This window comes from Triplophysa rosa, linkage group LG22 (genome assembly GCF_024868665.1).
Source record: "Triplophysa rosa linkage group LG22, Trosa_1v2, whole genome shotgun sequence".
NCBI classification, from domain to species: domain Eukaryota; kingdom Metazoa; phylum Chordata; class Actinopteri; order Cypriniformes; family Nemacheilidae; genus Triplophysa; species Triplophysa rosa.
In genome coordinates this window covers 14,616,817-14,641,093 of record NC_079911.1, presented here as the reverse complement: position 1 = coordinate 14,641,093, position 24,277 = coordinate 14,616,817, and the positions used below count along the sequence as shown (strand labels likewise).

The 24,277-nt window shown below is 37.9% G+C and overlaps 1 protein-coding gene across 1 annotated transcript in view; it reads left to right on the top strand.

The window, feature by feature from the left end:
* The window catches only part of uvrag (UV radiation resistance associated gene), a 94,618-nt gene that overhangs the window by 25,728 nt on the left and 44,613 nt on the right, over positions 1 to 24,277 (top strand). The window contains exons 9-12 of the mRNA XM_057321484.1: positions 12,617 to 12,701; positions 14,628 to 14,715; positions 15,211 to 15,271; positions 18,316 to 18,481. Coding sequence (XP_057177467.1) covers positions 12,617 to 12,701; positions 14,628 to 14,715; positions 15,211 to 15,271; positions 18,316 to 18,481 — 400 coding nt within the window. The remainder of the gene's footprint in view (positions 1 to 12,616; positions 12,702 to 14,627; positions 14,716 to 15,210; positions 15,272 to 18,315; positions 18,482 to 24,277) is intronic.

Sequence of the window (24,277 nt, the reverse complement as noted above, 5' to 3'; positions counted from 1 at the left end):
CAGTTCCACACCAGAGTTACTATTGTTTTTATGTTAATTTTACTTAGTTTTAGCAATTTTGGTATATGCTTTTGTCATTGCATCATTTTTTTGTTTATTTTTCTTGTTGCTATATAAGATTTATTCATTTTTATTTAAGTTTTATTGTAGTTTTTGTTTATTATTAAAATTTTAGTCCTTATTTCAGTTTATTTTTCCTTTAGTTAAGCTTTTCCAATAATTTTTAGGTCAATATTTTATTTCATTTCAATGAACAGAAATGTTTTCAAAGCTTTAATTTTAGTAAACTAAAATAACCTTGTTCCACACACTCGCTTAAAGCTGTGATCCATAACGAGTTGGCGATAAATAAATAAAAATCTTTGTTCAAAAATTCTGGTTTGCAATTGTAAGCTTATAATGAGGAGCAATCTCTTTGGCTACAAGATTTCAGAAGTATCGAAATATAGCAATATGCATATAGCAATGGATTGCAATAAATTAATGATGGTAATGCATGAAAAAGTTTAATATAGTCAAAGTTTTAGGTGGATGCAGGTAATTGAAAGATATTCTTTCTTTTTGCCGAAAGAATGTGAGACGTACTCTGTGTTCAGTTTTTAAAATATATTTAATATAATTTAAATAGATGTTATGAACTTTAAGCATTGATATATAGCACAGGGTTTCTCAAATAGGAGTTTGTAAATTGTATGTCTAACTGTATATGGGTAGTTCACAAATAAACCATGCATGTGTCCTATTTAGAAAAAAACTAATAGGATAAATCTCTCTTATGCTATTTTATATTGTAAATATTCATATTAAATAATATTATACTTTTAACACTTTTGCTGTCATAGGACACATGTATGATTTATTTGTCAACCATCCAGTTTTTCCATACTTGTTTAAGTTAAATTGCAAAGAAATTTTTCAGGTTTAAAAGTAACAATAGTTATGTTAAGTTAAACATTCAAATATATGGTAAGTTGAATATATAAATATATGGTATTCAATTATTGAAATATAATATTTTGCTGCTGTCCTTCTGAAACCTTGTATCATCATATTTTGTGATTTTTATTTTTTGCCATAAATCTTTATTAATAGTCACAGTATTTAATCATTCAAAAAGTACAGTACTTTTTCCATTACCTGAAAAACAGCAAAATTGCTCATCCAAGGTTTCAGAAGGACAGCGACAAAATAAAAAAAATTATTGAAATATAATTAATCATCAAAATATTTACTTAATACCTCAATGGGTATTTCAAGTAAAAAATTTAGGTCAGATGGGTTGCTGAAAAATAGTGTGAAAGCCCCTGGTATAGCATAATGTATATTGAATTATTTAGTAAGCTATTGCACATCACGTTTTTCTTCAATATCATCCAGCCATAGCAATTTTATGTTTCACTCGATAGAGGCAAACGTTACGGATTGCAGCTTTAAAAATAAAGTTTGCCAAAGAACCACTTTTGGTTTCCCAAAGCATCTTTCAGTTAGAAAGAACCGTATCTTTTTTACATTTTTACTACTACTAAGAGCCTTTTTTTGCAACAGAAGGATATAGTGGATGTTAAAACATCTTAATGTAACCACCCAGCCCTACATAGAACCCTTAGGAACCTTGATTTTTAAGACTGCACTTTTCTCTTTGTTAGTCAACACCAACCGTGTTAACAAGTTCAACATTTGTCCATCAGGAATGTTTACAGTACATCGAGCCAACACAGACAACAGACAAATCTGCCAGTAGTCTTTAAGAAAGCCGTGGGTGGCAAAGAGGAGGCCTGGACCTGGTGCTGACAACCGTGATGGCTGCAGTGTTACTTAAGCACAGATCTACTAAAGCGAACAAGCAGAGAACAAAAGCATTAAGGCCTCCAAGTCCTTCTCTCCGCCTCTGGCTCTTTCTTTTATTTCCCGCAGTCTCCTCCTAATGAGAGGTTCAAGGCATTGCATGTGGGACCGCTTTCCTCTAGCGACGATGATCTCGCTTTCAATTTCGCCTTTTTACACCTAACCCCGCGTTTAGAGAGACTCCGGATGCTCCGCCAGGCCTCGCTTTAGGACAGAGATTCAGTATTCAACCGAGCCGTAAAAGAGGAGAAAATGTGAGGCATATTAGAAAGCAGACTCTCTGTTTTTACAAGTGCGGGTCAGAACAAAGCAATTTTACTGTGTCCTTTTTTTACCAGACAGCCTGCTTTGTTTCTGTCTCTCATCTTTCTTCATGGCCTCATTTTATGTAAGTGGATTGGAAAGGGATGGGCAAGATTCAACTCTTTGAAGGAAACGTGTACATGGTCAGTCAAAAGTTTAGGGTCATTTTATAAATAATTTTCCAACAATTTTTACCCAGAATTAACCCATTGTTTAGCCTTTGTGTAGTAGAAATTGCAAACATGTATCAACAAGCTTCCTGAGGTCTTACCCCAGGATCCTTTTTATACACTATTGAAGAAGTTTCCTGTGCTCTTAAATGAACAGTTCACCCAAAAATGAAAATTCTGTCTTCATTTACTCACTCTCAAGTGAGACACCTGTGTTCTGTGTTCTGTTTAACACAAAATGAGACATTTTGAAGAATTTAGGAAAGCAAACGGTTCTTGGGCACCTTTGACTACCATTGAGCGCTTTTCCACTGTGTATATTTATTTTCTATTCATAAACACTGTACATATTTGAAAAAATATATATAAATGTCAATCAATGTTTATTTACAATTTAAATTGTGTAAATATTAATAAACACATGAAAATATTTCCTAAATGTATACATGTACATGTGAATGTGTATGTGTTTAGAAATACAAAATAAATATGCACCATGCTCAGACATATATTACAGTATGTAAAAACAAACTTTTATTCTGGATGTGATTAATCACGAGTAATCGTTAAACAGCCCTGCATTTTATGCAAAATATTTTGGCACGCAAATGCGTCATATAAGTTTTAAGCAATGTGCAAGAAAGTCATTGTTTGTGTTGTCGTGCCACTGCCGATGTTGGTCAGCACGCAAACTTTAAATCTTTCCCCCTGGTATAAGGGCTCAAGCGTTTTGAAGATAGAGGCGCTCTCTCCGCCGTGTCTTTGACTGACACTTCCTCAGCTGCCAAGTGCGAAAATACGAGATCTTGAGATCTTACCTTGATCTAACGTGAGATTTCTCGGTCACTTCCACTTCATATCCCTAACACCCTGTGTATATTCAGTCACGTGTGTTTTGTTTGCACACACAAGCCAAATGCATGTTTTTGTCTTCTTTGTTATATAAATTTTCTACCGTTTCTGTAGTTGCATGTGCGAGTGTTTATTTATTTTCAATATTTCTCCAGCTGGTATTACGCGATGTGCATGTGTTGCGCACCACAGCGGGGGCTGGAGGCCATGTGGATCTAACATTTGAAGATGTTCCTCTGCTGTGCATTAAACTAGGCAACGCTGGGTTTGATAGCACCGCCACCAGCAATCATATAGTCTGAAGATACAGTGAACGTACCCTCCATCTTATCTCCTCCCTCACTCTCTTTCCTCTGCTTATCTTCTTTCTATCCCACTTTCACCCTCGTCAGATCGCTGTTCCTCATTAGTGCGTTTGGCTCACTAACAGTCCCGAAAGCCGCAGGGCTGTAGATGTTTGGTAGATTAGATGCATCTGCCATAGACCCGATTTCACTGGGTGCTGGAGAAAAAGCTGAGGGGAAGATCTGGCGCTGACGTTCGCTGTAATCTGCTTAAAACTTCATCCCTTGTTTTTTTTAGTACATTAATGTGACTATTTATGGCATCTGGTTGTTACCAAAACGGGCGATTGATGGTCAAATTTGAGTACTGAAACTTGTCCAGAAATTTTAAGCAATAATTCATCCCACTAAAAAACTGTCCTGCTTAAATGTTCTGAATAAATCAACTCAATAGAGATGCTTTAGGAATGGAACAAAACAAGAGAAAGCTTTTATTCACCAAATATTTTCATACTTTCGCTACAGAAGAAAGAGAGGGAAGGCATGCAGCTGCGCATCGGCATCCTGAGGTGTGAGTTGGAGAGACAGAAGAAAGCTCTGGCCAAAGAGATGGACGTGCTACAGAAAGAAAGAGCACAGCTACAGAAGAAAGGTAGCTATATTTACCCAGAAATCACTTTGGGTACAGAAATATTCACATGTGTTCACATGTCACATCCTACACTTGTTTCTCCTGAGCTTTCTCTCTGTACTTCCTTTCTCCCTTCCTTCCTTTTCTGTTCTTTTACACACAATGGTTTATATCTCCAAAGTCTGCAATAAGGCAGCTTCGTCTTTCAAACTTTGTGTAAGGCTTTAATATGAAGCTGTTCATCTTATTTTTACTGCTTTATCATCACATGCAGAAGTGGCCAAAAGTGATGTCCAACTTTGGACGATAGACAATGCTCTTTTTTCAAATATTTTAAAAAGATGCATTAAAAATTGTTGTGTGCATGTTGCATTGGTGCGTTGGAGTGTGAAATGAAGCTCAGCTTTGAGAAGAATTTAACAAGGCTTGGCAAAAAATTACACACACGTGCAAAGGAAAATGACTACAACTATTACCACAAGAGAGAATCAACAAATATTAATAACAGATCAAATTGTAGTCGAGATTTTTTTTCGATGTATTTTTTGTATAGACCACTTCGTAAGATGTAAACGCTGGTCCAGAAGCACTTCTGGCTTCATTTTTAAAAAACATTTTTAAGTCTTACATGTATAGTAAATAAATAAGTAAATTTGTTTAACATTTTGATTAAGTCATAACTGTTGGGGTCTGTTGTATTTTGTTCAAACATTTGTGTTGTGTTAAAAATTGAAACATGAAGTTCTTCTGGACCAGTGTTGTTTACGTCTTCCGGAGTTAGTGGTTAGTGGTTATTACAAAAAACTACATTCCCTAGCCAAAAAGTTTTATTTCCAATAAATACTTTAAGTATTTTATACAAAACATCTCATACTTTGATGGTTTAATATAACCCGAGGGGGCGTTAAAATGACATTTTTCAACTATGACCCCCCTCTGACATCAATTTTGGCGACTACTTTATCTCCAGACATATGAGATAGGGCAATGTGGGCTTCTGTTTTCATCTTACATTTGGGATAATTCACCAAAAACGGAAATTCTGTCATGAATTACTCACTCTGACAGTTCTGGGGCACGATTGACTACCATAATAGGAAAAATTAAATGGTAGTTAAAGGGATACTTCACCCAGAAATGAAGAAAAACGACTTGAGGGTGAGTAAATGATGACAGAATTTTCATTTTTGGGTGAATTATACCTTTAACATAACATTATTCCAGCTCTCTGAACATAAGGCGAGCCTGAAAAGAATTCTCAGTTTTTCAGACTCGCTATTCTCATGTAACTTCACACTGCCTTCATCCAAGGTCAATTGAAAAGTCTGTGTTTATCCAAACCTTAAGTTCCTCACTGCCCCATTCGTCACGGCCTCCTGCCATTCAGGTGCGATTTCGAAATCCCGCTCTTTTTATTTGTCAAATGTTGTGGGTGGGCGGGAGGGAGGTGTGAAGAGGTTTGTTTGATTGATGGGGTTGCTGGTGTTTGACTTGAGGGTTGGGCATTCATAAAGAACACAACTTATACACGCACACTTGCACATCAGTAATGATTGAATGTCCCGGTACTTGCCATTCCATAACGCATTGTCTTCATGACCTCCTCATCTGTGGAAACAAACAACGGATTTGGGGTTCATGGAAAGGTCTGTCTTAAGCTGGTAGATGGATGACGTCTTCTCATATAGAAGCTGGTTCTGACTGGAGGTGCCTGTCTGGACTGGAGCTGGAGCTCGAGGGAGCGGCCCGGCTTTATATTCACACACAGGAAAGACCTTTACAAGCAAAAATGTGTGTTTGAATTGGGGAAAGAGGAACAGATGATGACATGCCAGTTGACCTTCTGGTTCATTCATGCATTCTTCCTTCTCTCCCTTTCTTTCACTTTTTTTCTCCCTCCCTCTCTCACTCACGTTTTTTCCTCCCTGTCCCTTTGTGTTAATTCCTGCTCTTCTTTCTGTCTGGCGAACCCCCCGCACCCAAATTTCATTTAAACGCTAATGGTCCTTTAAACTATTGTCAGTCACCACTTATTTGCCGTGATATTAACCGGTCCGGCCCTCAGAGACAGCATGAAAGTCTCGTCCAAAACTACCGTAGTTTATCCCACTTATAAAGGGAGATTGCTAGAAATTACACAAAATGACTTAAGTGTAACCATCTCATCTCTGTTCAGTGTACAAAGCTGCAGTCAAGCGAGCTCGCACGTCCTCCCCGTTTCTGGTCATTGAGCGGCTCCTCTTTTCCACTGAAGCTTTAAAGGGTCAAGCCTCCTGCCTCCATTTTCCTCGCTCTAATTTCTCGTCACGTCCACGCACGTGTTGTAAATTACGCCAGTAAAAGCGTTTTGACGTTGTTATGATCGGCGGTTGCGCTCATTCTGCCGTGACAGCCCGGGGACGGCGGGCCTGTAAACGTCAAACTTAGAGGCACTTTGCAAACGAGGAAAATATTAAAAGTCCTCTGCTGTTCAGAGAGGGGGGAGAGTTTTTGTGGGCGTTAAGACATGAAACACCTGTTTGGTCCATCAGTCTCGCTTTGGGTTAGATTGACAGGGTAGGTTTTTGTAAGTTTATGTTGTGGATATAGCTGATTAAGTTTATATATACAGTGTGTGTTTGAGTGAGTTAATGAAACCGCTAGCAAAGCAGATCGGTTTACATGAGTTCAGCGCTTTTAAACCTCAACGCACTGTAATTGGATTATTTTAATCAGTTCTTTGGACATTGTTTTCTTCAGAAACCATCGGTAGTACATATTTTAGCAAAATCAAAAAGGCATTAGTCATTTCTTTGGCCGGATTAGCGCAGTTCCACACCAGAGTTACTATTGTTTTTATGTTAATTTTACTTAGTTTTAGCAATTTTGGTATATGCTTTTGTCATTGCATCATTTTTTTGTTTATTTTTCTTGTTGCTATATAAGATTTATTCATTTTTATTTAAGTTTTATTGTAGTTTTTGTTTATTATTAAAATTTTAGTCCTTATTTCAGTTTATTTTTCCTTTAGTTAAGCTTTTCCAATAATTTTTAGGTCAATATTTTATTTCATTTCAATGAACAGAAAAGTTTTCAAAGCTTTAATTTTAGTAAACTAAAATAACCTTGTTCCACACACTCGCTTAAAGCTGTGATCCATAACGAGTTGGCGATAAATAAATAAAAATCTTTGTTCAAAAATTCTGGTTTGCAATTGTAAGCTTATAATGAGGAGCAATCTCTTAGGCTACAAGATTTCAGAAGTATCGAAATATAGCAATATGCATATAGCAATGGATTGCAATAAATTAATGATGGTAATGCATGAAAAAGTTTAATATAGTCAAAGTTTTAGGTGGATGCAGGTAATTGAAAGATATTCTTTCTTTTTGCCGAAAGAATGTGAGACGTACTCTGTGTTCAGTTTTTAAAATATATTTAATATAATTTAAATAGATGTTATGAACTTTAAGCATTGATATATAGCACAGGGTTTCTCAAATAGGAGTTTGTAAATTGTATGTCTAACTGTATATGGGTAGTTCACAAATAAACCATGCATGTGTCCTATTTAGAAAAAAACTAATAGGATAAATCTCTCTTATGCTATTTTATATTGTAAATATTCATATTAAATAATATTATACTTTTAACACTTTTGCTGTCATAGGACACATGTATGATTTATTTGTCAACCATCCAGTTTTTCCATACTTGTTAAAGTTAAATTGCAAAGAAATATTTCAGGTTTAAAAGTAACAATAGTTATGTTAAGTTAAACATTCAAATATATGGTAAGTTGAATATATAAATATATGGTATTCAATTATTGAAATATAATATTTTGCTGCTGTCCTTCTGAAACCTTGTATCATCATATTTTGTGATTTTTATTTTTTGCCATAAATCTTTATTAATAGTCACAGTATTTAATCATTCAAAAAGTACAGTACTTTTTCCATTACCTGAAAAACAGCAAAATTGCACATCCAAGGTTTCAGAAGGACAGCGACAAAATAAAAAAAAATATTGAAATATAATTAATCATCAAAATATTTACTTAATACCTCAATGGGTATTTCAAGTAAAAAATTTAGGTCAGATGGGTTGCTGAAAAATAGTGTGAAAGCCCCTGGTATAGCATAATGTATATTGAATTATTTAGTAAGCTATTGCACATCACGTTTTTCTTCAATATCATCCAGCCATAGCAATTTTATGTTTCACTCGATAGAGGCAAACGTTACGGATTGCAGCTTTAAAAATAAAGTTTGCCAAAGAACCACTTTTGGTTTCCCAAAGCATCTTTCAGTTAGAAAGAACCGTATCTTTTTTACATTTTTACTACTACTAAGAGCCTTTTTTTGCAACAGAAGGATATAGTGGATGTTAAAACATCTTAATGTAACCACCCAGCCCTACATAGAACCCTTAGGAACCTTGATTTTTAAGACTGCACTTTTCTCTTTGTTAGTCAACACCAACCGTGTTAACAAGTTCAACATTTGTCCATCAGGAATGTTTACAGTACATCGAGCCAACACAGACAACAGACAAATCTGCCAGTAGTCTTTAAGAAAGCCGTGGGTGGCAAAGAGGAGGCCTGGACCTGGTGCTGACAACCGTGATGGCTGCAGTGTTACTTAAGCACAGATCTACTAAAGCGAACAAGCAGAGAACAAAAGCATTAAGGCCTCCAAGTCCTTCTCTCCGCCTCTGGCTCTTTCTTTTATTTCCCGCAGTCTCCTCCTAATGAGAGGTTCAAGGCATTGCATGTGGGACCGCTTTCCTCTAGCGACGATGATCTCGCTTTCAATTTCGCCTTTTTACACCTAACCCCGCGTTTAGAGAGACTCCGGATGCTCCGCCAGGCCTCGCTTTAGGACAGAGATTCAGTATTCAACCGAGCCGTAAAAGAGGAGAAAATGTGAGGCATATTAGAAAGCAGACTCTCTGTTTTTACAAGTGCGGGTCAGAACAAAGCAATTTTACTGTGTCCTTTTTTTACCAGACAGCCTGCTTTGTTTCTGTCTCTCATCTTTCTTCATGGCCTCATTTTATGTAAGTGGATTGGAAAGGGATGGGCAAGATTCAACTCTTTGAAGGAAACGTGTACATGGTCAGTCAAAAGTTTAGGGTCATTTTATAAATAATTTTCCAACAATTTTTACCCAGAATTAACCCATTGTTTAGCCTTTGTGTAGTAGAAATTGCAAACATGTATCAACAAGCTTCCTGAGGTCTCACCCCAGGATCCTTTTTATACACTCATACACTGGGTTCCAAATTATTATGCAAATGATATCTTTCTCTGGTTTTCCTAATTTGTCGATGCAAATGACAGTCAGTATAATTTTCAAGTAATCAACAGTTAGGGTACATTTGGAATTTTATTGAACAAACCTCCCACTGACAACAGTATTTATTTAAAAAATGAAAAACTCAAAATGCACTGTTCCAAATTATTATGCACAACAGAGTTTGAAAACATTTCATAGGTTGTAAAAAACTGAAAATGGTCATTTGTTGAATTTGCAGCATTAGGAGGTCATATTTACTGAAATCAAAAGCTATTTCAATCAAAAACATCCTAACAGGGCAAGTTACATGTTAACATAGGACCCCTTCTTTGATATCACCTTCACAATTCTTGCATCCATTGAACTTGTGAGTTTTTGGATAGTTTCTGATTGAATTTCTTTGCAGGATGTCAGAATAGCCTCCCAGAGCTGCTGTTTTGATGCTAACTGCCTCCCACCATCATAGATCTTTCGCTTGAGGATGCTCCAAAGGTTCTCAATAGGGTTGAGGTCAGGGGAGGATGGTGGCCACACCATGAGTTTCTCTCCTTTTATGCCCATAGCAGCCAATGACACAGAGGTATTCTTTGCAGCATGAGATGGTGCATTGTCATGCATGAAGATGATTTTGCTACGGAAGGCATGGTTCTTCTTTTTGTACCATGGAAGAAAGTGCTCAGTCAGAAACTCTACATACCTTGCAGAGTTCATTTTCACACCTTCAGGGACCCTAAAGGGGCCCACCAGCTGTCTCCCCATGATTCCAGCCCAAAACATGACTCCGCCACCTCCTTGCTGACGTCGCAGCCTTGTTGGGACATGGTGGCCATCCACCAACCATCCACTACTCCATCCATCTGGACCATCCAGGGTTGCACGGCACTCATCAGTAAACAAGACTGTTTGAAAATTAGTCTTCATGTATGTGTGGGCCCACTGCAACCGTTTCTGCTTGTGAGCATTGGTTAGGGGTGGCCGAATAGTAGGTTTATGCACAACTGCAAGCATCTGGAGGATCCTACACCTTGAGGTTTTCGGGACTCCCGAGGCACCAGCAGCTTCAAATACCTGTTTGCTGCTTTGCAATGGCATTTTTGCAGCTGCTCTCTTAATCCGATGAATTTGTCTGGAAGAAACCTTCCTCATTCTGCCTTTATCTGCACGAACCCTTCTGTGCTCTGAATCAGCCACAAATCTCTTCACAGTACGATGATCTCGCTTAAGTTTTCGTGAAATATCTAATGTTTTCATACCTTGTCCAAGACATTGCACTATTTGACGCTTTTCGGCAGCAGACAGATCCTTTTTCTTTCCCATATTGCTTGAAACCTGTGGCCTGCTTAATAATGTGGAACGTCCTTCTTAAGTAGTTTTCCTTTAATTGGGCTCACCTGGCAAACTACTTATCACAGGNTGTCTGAGATTGATTTCAGTGATCCAAAGAGCACTGAGACACAATACCATCCATAAGTTTAATTGAACAATATAAAATTAAATGTTTACGACACTTAAATCCAATTTGCATAATAATTTGGAACGCAGTGTATTGAAGAAGTTTCCTGTGCTCTTAAATGAACAGTTCACCCAAAAATGAAAATTCTGTCTTCATTTACTCACTCTCAAGTTGTTCCAAACCTGTGTTCTGTTTAACACAAAATGAGACATTTTGAAGAATTTAGGAAAGCAAACGGTTCTTGGGCACCTTTGACTACCATTGAGCGCTTTTCCACCATCGAGCGCTTTTCCACCATCGAGCCGAATCGTTCTCTTTGCTTAATTGTTCCACTTCGTGCCAAACCGTAAATGGTTTCATTTTCCACTGCAGGGCTGATAACGGAAATCTTTAGAATGTAAACACATCGCGCGCTGCCTTGGTAACACAAGAGAGACTGAGCTATAACGTCTCGGCACACATTCTATTAGCATGATTCAGCACGCTTAGACCAGTGGTTCTCAAACTTTTTCGTTGTAAGGCCCCCTTTGTGTAGAGTGCATCGCTTTGCGGCCTCCCAAATAAAGATTTATAATCTTAAATTTAACATTTTTACTTAAACAAAAACATATTCGGTTATACAATGCTGAAACATCAATTCTTTTGTCTGGTGGTCTTATTTTTCTGATGTTTGATTGCATAAAATCTATGATCAATTTCTATATTTCATAAAATGCCACAAAATCTGTGGCCCCCCTAGATCCATCTCGGGGCCCCCCCAGGGGCCACGGCCCCCAGTTTGAGAACTACAGGCTTAGACAACCTATTTGGAGAGACTTGAGGGTGAGGAAATGATGCAAAACGTTCATTTTTAGGTAAACCATCCCTTTAAAATCATCTCCTCTGTTGCATTCTCTCTCCTTCAGTCTTTCTCTTGCTTTCTTGTGGATATTATGTTTGAAGTAATGAAATGCGAAATGGGCTAATTCTGTGATGACATACGGCCATGCAGGTTATGTTGGAAAGTCCTTTGAACACCATCAGCAAAAAGTCTTTGAGCTTATCAATGTGGGCCGAGTGTATCTCTGAACATCAGATGAAGATTAAATGTTCTGTTTCATCTGCATGCACACGAACACACGCTGGATTTGGCACAAATAGATCTTGGCAGTAGGAGGCGATATTGTTTTGTGTAGTTTTTGTATACAATGTGTACATTAACTTTTATGCATTTACTATATGCTTTTATCCAAAGCGACTTAAAGTGCATTCAAGGTATACATTTTTCATCTGTTCTTGTGTTCACTGATGCTCAAACTTATGACCTTTACGTTTATAACACAAGCTACACAAACACATTATATGCATTGTTTTCTTTGTGGTCTTTGTGTTAAATACAGACATGCCTCATAATATAACACTACGAAACTATGAAGTTTCACAATTTCATTATTACATCCTGTATTTCTTATAATCTATGCAGGTCTTATCCTGCTTAGTTTTGAAATCCAAAGCTGGGAGTGTTTTGATTATATGGTGTTATGTTTTTATCATAACGCCAAGCCGTCATATTTATACAAAAAAAACCCCTACGAGCGTTTTTTAATCTCAATTAGTTTTATGTTGTCTGTAGAGGAAATGTTTTCGCGATGATGAAAGACCGTTTTATCGGAATACAATTTAATAGACTGTTATCAAACTCAGACACACCCACCCACCTGTGCAAACACACATGAGACTACCTGTTCCCTCGCCTCATTCTTGTCAATTTTTTCTCTCCATCGTTTAATCTCGTCACCTGTCTGCGTTTTTTTCCTCAGAGGAGGCGTCGTCGACCAAACACCAGGGCCTGGAGTCTGAGCGCACGTCTTTAACAGAGCTGGTGAAGGAATGCACTGCCAAAAGGTGAGTGGTTGTCAACCTGCAATTATCCATCCTTCCCTCTTCATCTCTCGTTCTCTCTCCTTCGGTCTGGTGGCCCCACATCTGTCAGACATTACCGTGATGGGCCACAGAATGGGTCGCTCTTCCACTCTTGGGTTTTCTGAGATTATGGAGTAGTCTTTGAGGGCATGTTGGATTTGTTACAAATGTGTTCTCCCACCCGCTTTGTGTGACGATAAGCAGGTTGTGTTGTGTGGACGCTGATGGGTTGGACTTGACCCCAAGGGGTTGACCTCCCAAATAATCCCTTTTAATGTCTGGAGTTGTTCTTCAGAGTGGCGTAAACAGACTTGATCTTGCGTGTCCAACTTGTAGCACCACGGGTCGAACTCTTACATTAACCTCTAAGCCACGCTTCTGAACATTGCTATCATTTTTAAACATGCGTGTCCACATTGTGAGTTTTTTAATCCGGCGTTGTGTAAAATAATACTCAAAGTCTTATGTTGTGAGTCCTATTGATGGAGAACGTAGAACGTAATTGAGGATTGAACCGTGACTGCTTTAGGCTTCTCAACGCTTCCCATCTAAACACCCAAACTTGGAAGCCATCAAAAACCCACTTCCAGTAAGGACAGATCAAGTTATGTTCACAGTTGAACGGTGTTTGGATAGGGGCTTTTTGCCAGAAGTGTAAAACAGGCCTTGTGGACCCATATGTAAGCTATAGTCAAATAAAGAAGGTGAAGCCTTCATACCTCATCATTATTTCCTTTCTGGCTTCTATTCACGATTGTAAATTGATACCATATTATTCGCTATCATTATTTTTCATTGCTTTCTCCCTCTCTGTCTCTTTACATACCCGCCTCTAGTCTCAAACCCAGTAGCTCAAAGCTGGATATGAAAAGTAAACATTTTTTCAACCCCTTCTCACCTCATCTAGACAAGTCAAGGTTTAGCTGTGCCTGTACCCCTGTCCTGGGGCAATGTTACGTCCCGGTTTTGACAGATGTGGTTTGATTAGGTTTGGCCGTACCGTTGGTGGATGGGCTCGAAAGGGGAGGAAGTCCATTGTAATTTGGCAGTTATGATAATTGAGTAGCTCTTACAATTACTAGAAAGATGATTCGGAGCATCATTAGTAAGTGGACTTTCTGAAGCCAGTATAAACATTACAATTAAATCTTCTCTTTCCTCGTCAGGGTCTTTTTTTTGGCTCTGGATGAAATACCCTAAAATTTATACCTGAATTCACCCTTTTACAAATATGTTTAGTCCTAATTTGATATTGGGGGAAATCAGGTAGATTGAGACACGTTTTGACCTTGAGATGAATCTCATAAATCTTGTTTTTCATTTTAATGCATATTTTTAATATTTATATAAAAATATCTATATCTTTTTTAGTGCAGTCAAATCGATTAATTGTAATTAATCAAAATGAATGTTTGTGTTTATATAATATGTGTGTGTGGCATGTATGTTTATACGTATATGTAAATGCACATGTGTGTGTGTCTTTTTGTGTTTGTGTATACATATACATATAAATATATATATTACTTGAATACTTACATGTTTGTTTGTGTATTTACATATGCATATAAATATGCACACCACACACATATTATATAAAGTCAAACTTTTATTTTGGAATTGACAGCACTACTATGTATCTATATAAACGAAATATATGTATGAAAAATGTATACATTTTTTAATGTGGCTTAAATCTACCAACATTTTCTGACCAGCCTTTATACAGACTTACAGATATAGTTTACAAATTGGAAGTATTAAAAGTATTTAATTTGGTTTAAATTGAACAATAATTCAATACAACTATAGGGAAAGTACTTTTCTAATCCTTTGCTTACGCTTCGACATAATAACGTGCTGTACAGTGTAAGATGTTGAAGTTCCTTCGTGTGTGTTCCTCAACAGAGAGATGTTTCTCAAATCCAATGCCCAGCTCACCTTCCGCTGTCGTCAGCTTATATCGGAGCTGTCCTACATTTATCCCATTGATGTGGTGAGCACGTAACTCTACAGCACACAAACCACTTCACACTCCATCTCACGCTCAACAAAAACACTTGAATATAACACACAGCTAACTTTCTGTATCATGTTATGCTGACTGCTACAGCATGCGGGAATGTGAAAATCATCATTTTTTCATAGTCTTGGAAGAAAGGCATTACTGGCTTTAACAAGCTTTTGTTTCACAATTTCACAATGACCAAGACCTTCTGTTCGGAGTACACTCTTCCTGTTACCCACAATACCCTGTTGATGGTCGAAACAGTTGACAATATAATAAAGCCTAAATGGATAGTTCTCCTCATGAATAAAAAGACGTTCTGTGGAACTTTTCTGTGGAACGCAAAAGAAGATATTTTGAAAATTTTGGTGTAACCGGTTCCTTTAGCCATGAGTAGAAAATCATATTTAGACCAAACATATTTTTATTTTATGTAAAAACGTTTTTGCTTCTGACTGCTTCTGTTTTTTGTTTTTTTTACAGAACAATCAGAATGATTATGTTATATGTGGTGTGAAACTGCCCAATTCTGAGGACTTTCAAGGTAAGATTTGTGTTTGGGGGTAAATTATCAACTTGATCTCGCTTGAATTCGTAATTATTTTACGAGGTGGAAATTCATATGAATTTGTTCTATGTGAATCATACAAAAACGTGCAATTATTAATTTAAAAATAATGAAGCACCACTCCTAAAACCACACCTAAACCTATCTGGCAATGGTGCGAAAGTAAACCGTGCTAAAACATGCAAATGAGACAATGAATTAACCCCCTTGTAAAATGGTGACCATCTGCACAGAGACTGTGTTGGAATAAAACGTTTTAAAAAGTTCAAAAACACTTATTTATTTTTCACATTTTAGAATAAAAAATTATGAAATTAAACAAAGGGAACTAAAGAAATAAAAGTTACTTGTTTAAATTAAAACAATGTACTTTGTAAATTAAATGAAAGTAAATTGAAAAAGTATTACTTTTATATTTTGTCATCTTCTTTTGCCTAGAATTTGCAGAAATGTCTTCTTGAGGTTTCACACTGAGATGCTATTTAAACTTTATTTTAAAAGTTCCCATCTATTCTCAGCTCTTATTGCTCTTTCTTCATTATTCAGTCAAAGTCATCAGTCATCAATTTTCAATTTTTTTTTAATTAAATAAAAATTATTTCAGACATTTCAGCATACCTTCAGATTAAACATGTTTTTAGATAATGAGAAACATTTCACTCAAGTGTTCTTTAACTTTTGACCGGTAATGTACTTCATAGTAAATTTACAAATTTTCATATTTGATATAACGCAAAATTAAAAAAAACTTTATTTTTCCATTTTTGAGTCTTAAAACGTTTTTTTGCCAATTCAATTTTAAATCCAGATTGTGTTATTTTGTAGTCTTACTTATTTGTAGATTATCATTATTTTATCTGTTACCCACTCTGAACTCTAGATATGTGCTCTAGAAAACCCACACCAGTTAACCACTAGTCATTCTCCGCATTGGTCGCCATTGTCCTCTGAATCACTCTCTGGTTTGTCTGAAAACCCCGTCCTCCACCAGATTCAACACATGAAAGTACAGGAGCTGCAGTCAGTTCTGCTTGACTGGCTGTAAATCCCTTGATTCTGACTCTTTAGCCTGGCTGTGGATCATAGGCTACAGGCCATCAATCAATCATTCTCTGCCGCTCACATCAATGCAGGCCTGTTTCCATAGACCCCTTCAACGTCTGTTCTAGAGCGAGGCCACTCCAGTCAGTTTTACACAAAGCAATGACGGTGGTTGGACCTCTTGACTTCTATCATTATGTAAGAGAAAAGGATTTTATTAGCGCATTCATCTCAAAAAGTTCCCTCCCGTTAGGCCTTTTGAGTTCGTAATGAGGAAAATGAATTGTGCGTGATGGGTAGATGTGATGTCCTTTGTTGTGTTGGAATTGGCGAGAGTTATGCGTTTCATTTTCCCATTTGTCCTTCGAGCGGCATTGTGCGTGTCGCAGGGAATCACGTTTGGCTTTTTTCAGGCAGGGAAACCGTGACTTCAAAAGAACGTTGAGGTTAATGGAAGCCAGGTTGAACCGCATATGCAAAAACATGCATGCACAGACCATTGCATACATGCGTCGCAGTTCTCTATATATGTGGTTATTAAACCTTTTTTTTGCTGTAATTTGGAAAGATCAAAATGAAAACTAGTATTCATACTCACACAAGTTTTTTTTTAATGCACAAAAACCTTGGATTTCTTATGCTTGATACATGCTCACCGCAATCCAGTTCTTCTGGATTTGGTTTAGCGACCAATTTTGCGCAATGGAAGAACAAACACGCAAAAGCGACAGCAGTATGACATGTTGTTGCCACACCAAGCTTTCCATAACAGCCAGTGATATGGTCTGTGTCCACAGCGTGTTGTATTCATCTGGAATTATGTGGCTGTCCTAGTCTGGAAACTCTCAAAACCATGAAATGTAGTGAGTAATACGGAGCACGCGCATGTGTTTTTGGGAAATGTAGTTTAGATGCATGTTTTTGATAGAAAGTAGAAGTGTGGTTTTTAAAAAAAATGTATTCCAAATTTTTACACCATCCAGCGTTGACCTCATTGTCGCTTAGCAACTAAATATTTTTTGTTTATCATTTGCACTTTTTATAAGAATTTGCCAGAATTGGGCTAAAAGGTCGCCATTCCTGCAGTAAATCGTTCGGTTGGTATGAGTCAGATTGTATATAATTATTTAGGAAACGCAGGCGATAGCGTGTGGTTATACGTGCTTAAAGAAAGAACACTAACATTAGTAGATCCATGTTTTTTTTTAAGTAGCGTTTAGCCCCCGGTGATGCTTTTGACCCAGTCAAGAAAAGTGCATCGCTGAGGTAATTTGCATGGCATTACGTTATTATATGACTTCATATAACTCGAGGGCCCTTAAGGTGACTCAACATAATGAATGGCCTTCATCTACTTCCATCAACCTTAACAAACGGCCCCTAATTTAAAACCTCACAATGTAGTGAATTGTCTTGAATTGTTGTGGCTCATCCTTTAAACCAAGATGTATAAATCTTGATGTTAACCGAACAGATTATAAAGTTCTGTCTGGATATGTTTGACGGAATCTCATGAAAGCTGTTAAGAACATGTCCAGGTCGTAATTCAAATACTTGTATAATTATATTTTGCTTAAAGAAAAAGAAGGACAGGTACGATTTGAATTGCGATATTTTTTTTAGTTACAACTATGCACATTCTGTTCTTTGCCCTCCTATTTTTCATTGCTGTAATGCAAAAAATTATATAGTATTAAAATGCTATAAAATATGTGAAACATAGTTGTTGAATGAGGTAAGATTTTAGGTTAAAATTAAAAATATTGAAAGGATAAATGAAAGCATTACAGTGTATGTCTTAATTGTCATGAAAATAATGTCATAGCTTTTCCTAAAGAGGCTTTATATTTTTTGCAATTTCACAATAAAATTGTGAAATGTGACCCAAACTTCTCTTTGTGAAATTCACTGAATTACTGGTGTTTTATTGTGAGGAAAGTTTCTTCATGTCTTCCGTGTTCCTCTGTGTTCCTCTATAGCAAAGGATGATGGGAGCGTGGCGGTGGCTCTGGGTTACACGGCACACCTGGTGATGATGATATCGTTCTTCCTGCAGGTACCTCTCAGGTACCCCATCATCCACAAGGGATCTCGCTCCTCCATCAAAGACACCATCACCGACAAACTCACAGAGAAGGAGAGAGAGTAAGAGCGATTTTGTTTCCTGGAAAATAAACTGGAATTTGTTTACCAGAAATTTATCTGTTTGGCATTTTGTTAGTTTTCTCGGACCCAAATATATAAGCATACTTTGATTTATTTTACGGATTGCGCGCTAAAGATTTTCTTCCTGTAACGGGGTAATATTTATGTGTCTGTTTGCACGTGCGTGTACGTGTATGTCATTTGTACATCTGTCTGATTCGGTACACGTTCTGTCTGCTTCATTGTGTGTGTTCAGGGTTGGTTTAGGGCCCTTTCTGAATTAAACGCTAGTTTAGCGCTGCGGGGTTCTGACTTTCATGTACTTCATCCTGTCCCTCGAGCCCCTGTTCTCTTTCATCTATCCCTCTATAACTCTCCTTTCTTTCATCTTTTCATCTCGTCCTCTCTTTCTGCAGATTTATCGTGTCTGCTGCAGTTTGGGAGATAACAGCCTTTGAAGAGTCTCGTGATGTGTTTTGCTGTAGTTTGGTTGCGAGTTTTTGTATCTTATGTATAAGTCACTTGGCTAACTGTTTGGCCTTTTGTTCATATCAGTAATAGCAAAATTGCATAGGAATCGAGAAATATCGCAAACCAGACTCGTACCCGTATTGCCAAACTGATCTCACTGGTGGCTTGTTCGTGTGAATTCGTACAATGTGAATCGTACAATAAAAGATGTACGATTATTAAAAAAAGCATTACTGAAGCCCCACCCCTAAACCTAACATTAATGGCACAAAAGCGAAACTAATTAAAACGTACAAATAGGATCATACGAATTCACACAAATTGCCCACCTCGGAAAACACGTAGTTACGAGTTCCCATGAGATCGTGTTGGTATCGCACATTTGTTCGAGCGACATTGTCATCAAAGCGCTGCCTTGCCACTTTCCAAAACAATTTTGTTTAGAAATTTGATTAATTATTGATGAAGTCAATTTGTCAAAACATGTTTGTAAACAGTTTCCACTTTGATCTCCATCCTGTGTCCACGTTTATAAATCGTGCGGTTGAGAACAAGCTTGTTTCCTTTTACGACGTAGCCTGAGAGGCTTTCATCATTCCATTAGATTCTTGCACAACTCGAGAAACCACCACGCTTGAAGGATCTACCACAGATTCATTCTCCCCTAATCTTCATAGTTTCAGGCCAAATTGCATCTTCGGGGTATATTTTTACTTTGGCATGTGCGAAGATGCTTGTAATTTGTCGACTTTTTGTGTGCATGTCATGCTGTTGTTGTCATGGAGACAGATGCATACTCTTCAGACTTGGCCTTTAGGGTCTGGAGACCCTGACATTTTAATACCAGAACGTTTGGGCACTGCAATTACAGCTCTGGCTACCCGTCTGAAATTATAGTTTTTCTATGTTTTGGTGCTGTAACTAAGCAGAAGCGATCCAAGAAAAGAGGTTTGCAGGTCTGTTTCGATTGCATGTCTACGGCTCCCATGCCCAGAGAGGTATCGCATTCCTGCGTTCCGCACGTGACGAAAAGCCCCTTAATGAAACTCACAATAAAATTGGATTGTTATAATTAGATGTGTAGCATTTTTGAATGGCAGATGTCTAGATAGCGTGCTTTACATTTGATGTGGGATTAATGTCTGATTTCAGCAGTTTATAAGTGAGAAAGAAGAGGTGGGGAGGGTGGCAAAGGCATTAATTTTACACTAAAATAGTGCTGGTGCTCGGTTAGGAGATCTACATAGCTGATCTCAGAACTGATTGGCTTTGATGTGATGGATCTGGTTAAAGCATAACTTGCTCATAAACAAACATAAATACCTCACATATTACTAGTTTTGTGAACATAATTTTTTGCTGTGTTTGTTGTTGTTAAAATTGAGATAAATCTAATATAAAGCCTGACTAATAAAATTTGTAGCAGCCAAGTCACACATGATATTTGTTAAACTATTTTTTTTTAGAGAAAAGTAAAAATAAATGGTTGAAGTTGCTGTGCAATTTTTGTACTTGTGTACAAAGTAGAAACGGCAATTCACTTCACATTAGTCTATTCTTTTTTTAGGTTTTACAGTTGTTTACTTGAAGTGAACCTAATTTTATCACAATTAAACTTCCATAATAATTTTGCTTACTTTTTAATGTTTTAATCCAATGTTACTTAAATATATAGCCTCAGAAATAGAGATACACTGATATATCAGCCAATAATCAGTATCTGCTGACAAAAGCCATTTTTCACACTATTGGCTATCGGCCGATAGTTTAAAAACAGCCTTAAAAACAGCCTATGATCAGGGCCGATATATCCTGTCAATCAAAAGAGGACAGAAAAATGAATGCAATGAATTTGTGCTCTGTATATAAAACATGTTAAGAAACAGATGTTCAATATTAATAGTCATTATATGAATTAATAACATAATCATTCAAATATTTATTTAATCTTCAGAATCTGTATCGGCAGATATCTCTCTGAATAATCGTCTATCGGTATCTGTGGAGAAATTAAGATGCATCTCTACTCAGAAATAAAATTCATTGCTGTCATTTCACATAATTTTATACTTGTTTGGTACCTTAGTTGATTTGAAGTAAATCTGTGAAGTATTTGAGCTAGTTTTTTATATCTAGTCAAGCCAAACTTGAGTTTGTATTCATATCCATTATGGCATTGATTTTTGTGAATTTTTTTTCTTATTTTTTCTATGCCAGAACCGTCTTGTCTTTGGTGGTAAACGTGTAGAACAGGCCAGATTGGGCACGGGATTCAGCCCGCGATGGTGGAAATGGGCATTTGTGATGTATATTGGTTTAATTTGCCTGCATCTGGCTCAGATTAAGCTTTAAACATACACATTACACAAGCCAAATCCCATTTTCATTTACGTCCCCTGCAAAGCGTTCAGATCTGTAGGCCACAGCACTCGTCAGTCATCTAGGACTTCCAACTTACCGAACACTTCAAACATCTTCTAAACCCTCAGCCACAATAATGTAAAACAATAGGCCAGCGATCCACGGAACTCAAGAGGAGCACAAGCCTTTACAAGGTTCACAGACAGTACATTTGGCTGCCCGCCTCCTGCTCTACCAGTCACAGCGGCTCCCAGGAGACGACGCTGTTATGAAAGTCAAACAAGAATCGGAACACATTCCGCCTGACCCGCGTTTGTGTGTTTGTGAACATACGTTTGTTTGTGCAAAGGCCGGCCAACGCACAACCATTAGCGGCAGCTGTGTTGGGGTGAGACTGCCCGGCTGTTTAACGGACCTGTGTGGGTGTGTGTTTGTAGATGAATCAGGTGGCGCTGAGAAGATGAAGGTCCAAGCCTTCAGAAGTCGGACTCCAAAACTCATTTGAGCATGAGTAACAGGGCGAAAGAGAACAGTGGGACCTATGTGGCCCTCGTAATTAACTCTGCACGAGCCGGGCCTGCAATGTGTCCCATTATCCCCTTTCTTACTGTGACCCTGTGACCTCCACACACCATAACTTACGGCATTATGAGCTGTAATCAGCCCCGACGTGTCATTGTTTAACATTGTGTCAGCTTTACGCCTGACAGATGCGCTTTAAATCATCTTCTCTATCTCTCGTTTGGCCTCGCTTGGTCTCACGTTCATTTGTCAGTTCTATCTCTGCACGTCTGTGCATCTCCTTTACGGCACGCTCTCGGGTTTGTATAGTGGGTGTTCTCCAAGCCAGAGTCAGTGGTCTGTAAATCATGGCGGCCCATTAATCTCTTGCAGTTTGGAAAGTTAAGCCAGATATTTTTGTAACTGTACTTAGCGTATTGCTTTTCTTTTTGGCCTGTTGTCTTCATGTTTTCAGTCATAGTGTACAGTAAGGATCAGTATGCACAGTTATTTTCTTTGGCTAAAATGAACAATTTTAAACAAGATGATGCGGCATATGCTGAAAGGTCCCATGTATGAAATTTAGCAGCATCTAGCGGTGAGGTTGCACCCCTCCCTTTCGAAGCACTACGGTGGCTGACACAGAACTAAGATGGCATCATGTTTTCGCTTCTTTGCCGAAGGAGATAACGTATTTAATGCGTAGCTTGTCCATGAAGCACGGCTCTGGGATCAGTAGGAAATGCTGCTCTATCTAAAAGCAGTGCGAGTTTGAGTCGCTTATAATGTGCATTTGAAAAAGCAACACCCGTCAAACATGATCATTATAAATATACTTTATTATCATAAAACTACCTGATGAGGCTTGAGTAACAGTGATAAAAAGATGCCCATAGGCATTTCCTAGATTCTAGAACGTGTTATGGTCTTCTTCTGCAGTGTGTATTTGGAGTTTCCGCACCAGAGCGCCCTCTGGCTTTCGGATGCAGCAGAATTTTCCTGTACTTCACTCAAAAGCTGTGCATAAATCACGTGATATTTATCGTCGGTTTATCGCGACAGCCCTGGTATATAGATTCCTTTTCTGTCAATAGATCCTCCAAAAAACGACATATTGGACCTTTAAATGTATAAAGATCATGTGAAATAGCCATTTTTTGACTAGTACTTACATTCATTTTTTATCTTGTGGGGACATTTTTGGGTCCCCTTGAGGAAAACGGCTCTTAAATCAAACTATGAAGATCGATTCAGTCTGTAGGTTTCACACAGTCTGTACAACGTCTCACCTCAGCTTTACACAGCTTCTAGGCTCCTGTCTAGGTGTCGTTGAGGTGGCCCATAAGACGGAACAACCTCTGACCTTCGGATCTCACCTCCCTCACTGTGTTTAGGGTTTCATCCCGTCACCTTGGCTGTGTATACACAGACCAAAATGATGTGACTGTAGACACGGTGCATCCTGCTGAATGCTTCACTCGGCCCCTGATACAACTGTCAAAATTAGGGTTATAATAAAGATAAGGTGCAGGCAAAACTTTTTTCTTTGGTGATAATCACACTAGTCAGTGATAACCTGTGAGACACTGTTGTCACTGTGCCACTGTGACAACACTGTTGTCGTGGAGCTAGATAGCTGGACACAAATGAATAATTATTTCTTAATTTTTGATAACTTGGCACTGTTGATATTGCTCTGTAGGACAAGACTTAACAATACTTTCACTTACTGTGGGGCAGCCTAATGGTTAGAGATTCGGACTCGTGACCAGAAGGTTGCCGGTTCGATTCCCAGGGCCGGCGGGTAACGACTGAGGTGCCCTTGAGCAAGTCACCTTACCCCTACTTGCTCCCCGGGCGCTGCAGTGATAGCTGACCACTGCTCCGGGTGTACGTGTGTTCACCACTTGCTGTGTGTGTGTTCACTACTCTCTGGATGGTTTAAATGCAGAGGTCACATTTCGGGTATGGGTCACCATATCTGACTAATATGTCACTTTCAATTCAATTTCAAACTAATGTTAATGTTCAAAATGATAAATCTGATAATGAATTATAACTCTTAATTCTTGCCTTCTTAGACAGCATCTTGAGGCTTAAAGGTCCAGATTTTTTTAGAGGATCTTTTGACAGAAATGCAATATAAAATACATAACTATGTTTTCAGAGGTGTGTAAAGACCTTACATAATGAAGCGTTATGTTTTTATTACCTTAGAACGAGCTATTTCTATTTACATACACCACGGGTCACCTTACATGGAATTCGCCATGTTGTTTCTACAGTAGCCTGGACAAACTGCTCTACAGAGCGCATAAATACGCCATCTTAAAGGTGTGTCAGCCACCATAGTGCTTCGAAAGGGAGGGGGAGGGGTTACTGCTAGATGCTGCAAAATGTCATACACTGGACCTTTAATGGACAAACTTCCTATGCAATGCCTGTTTAAAACCTTATGAGATA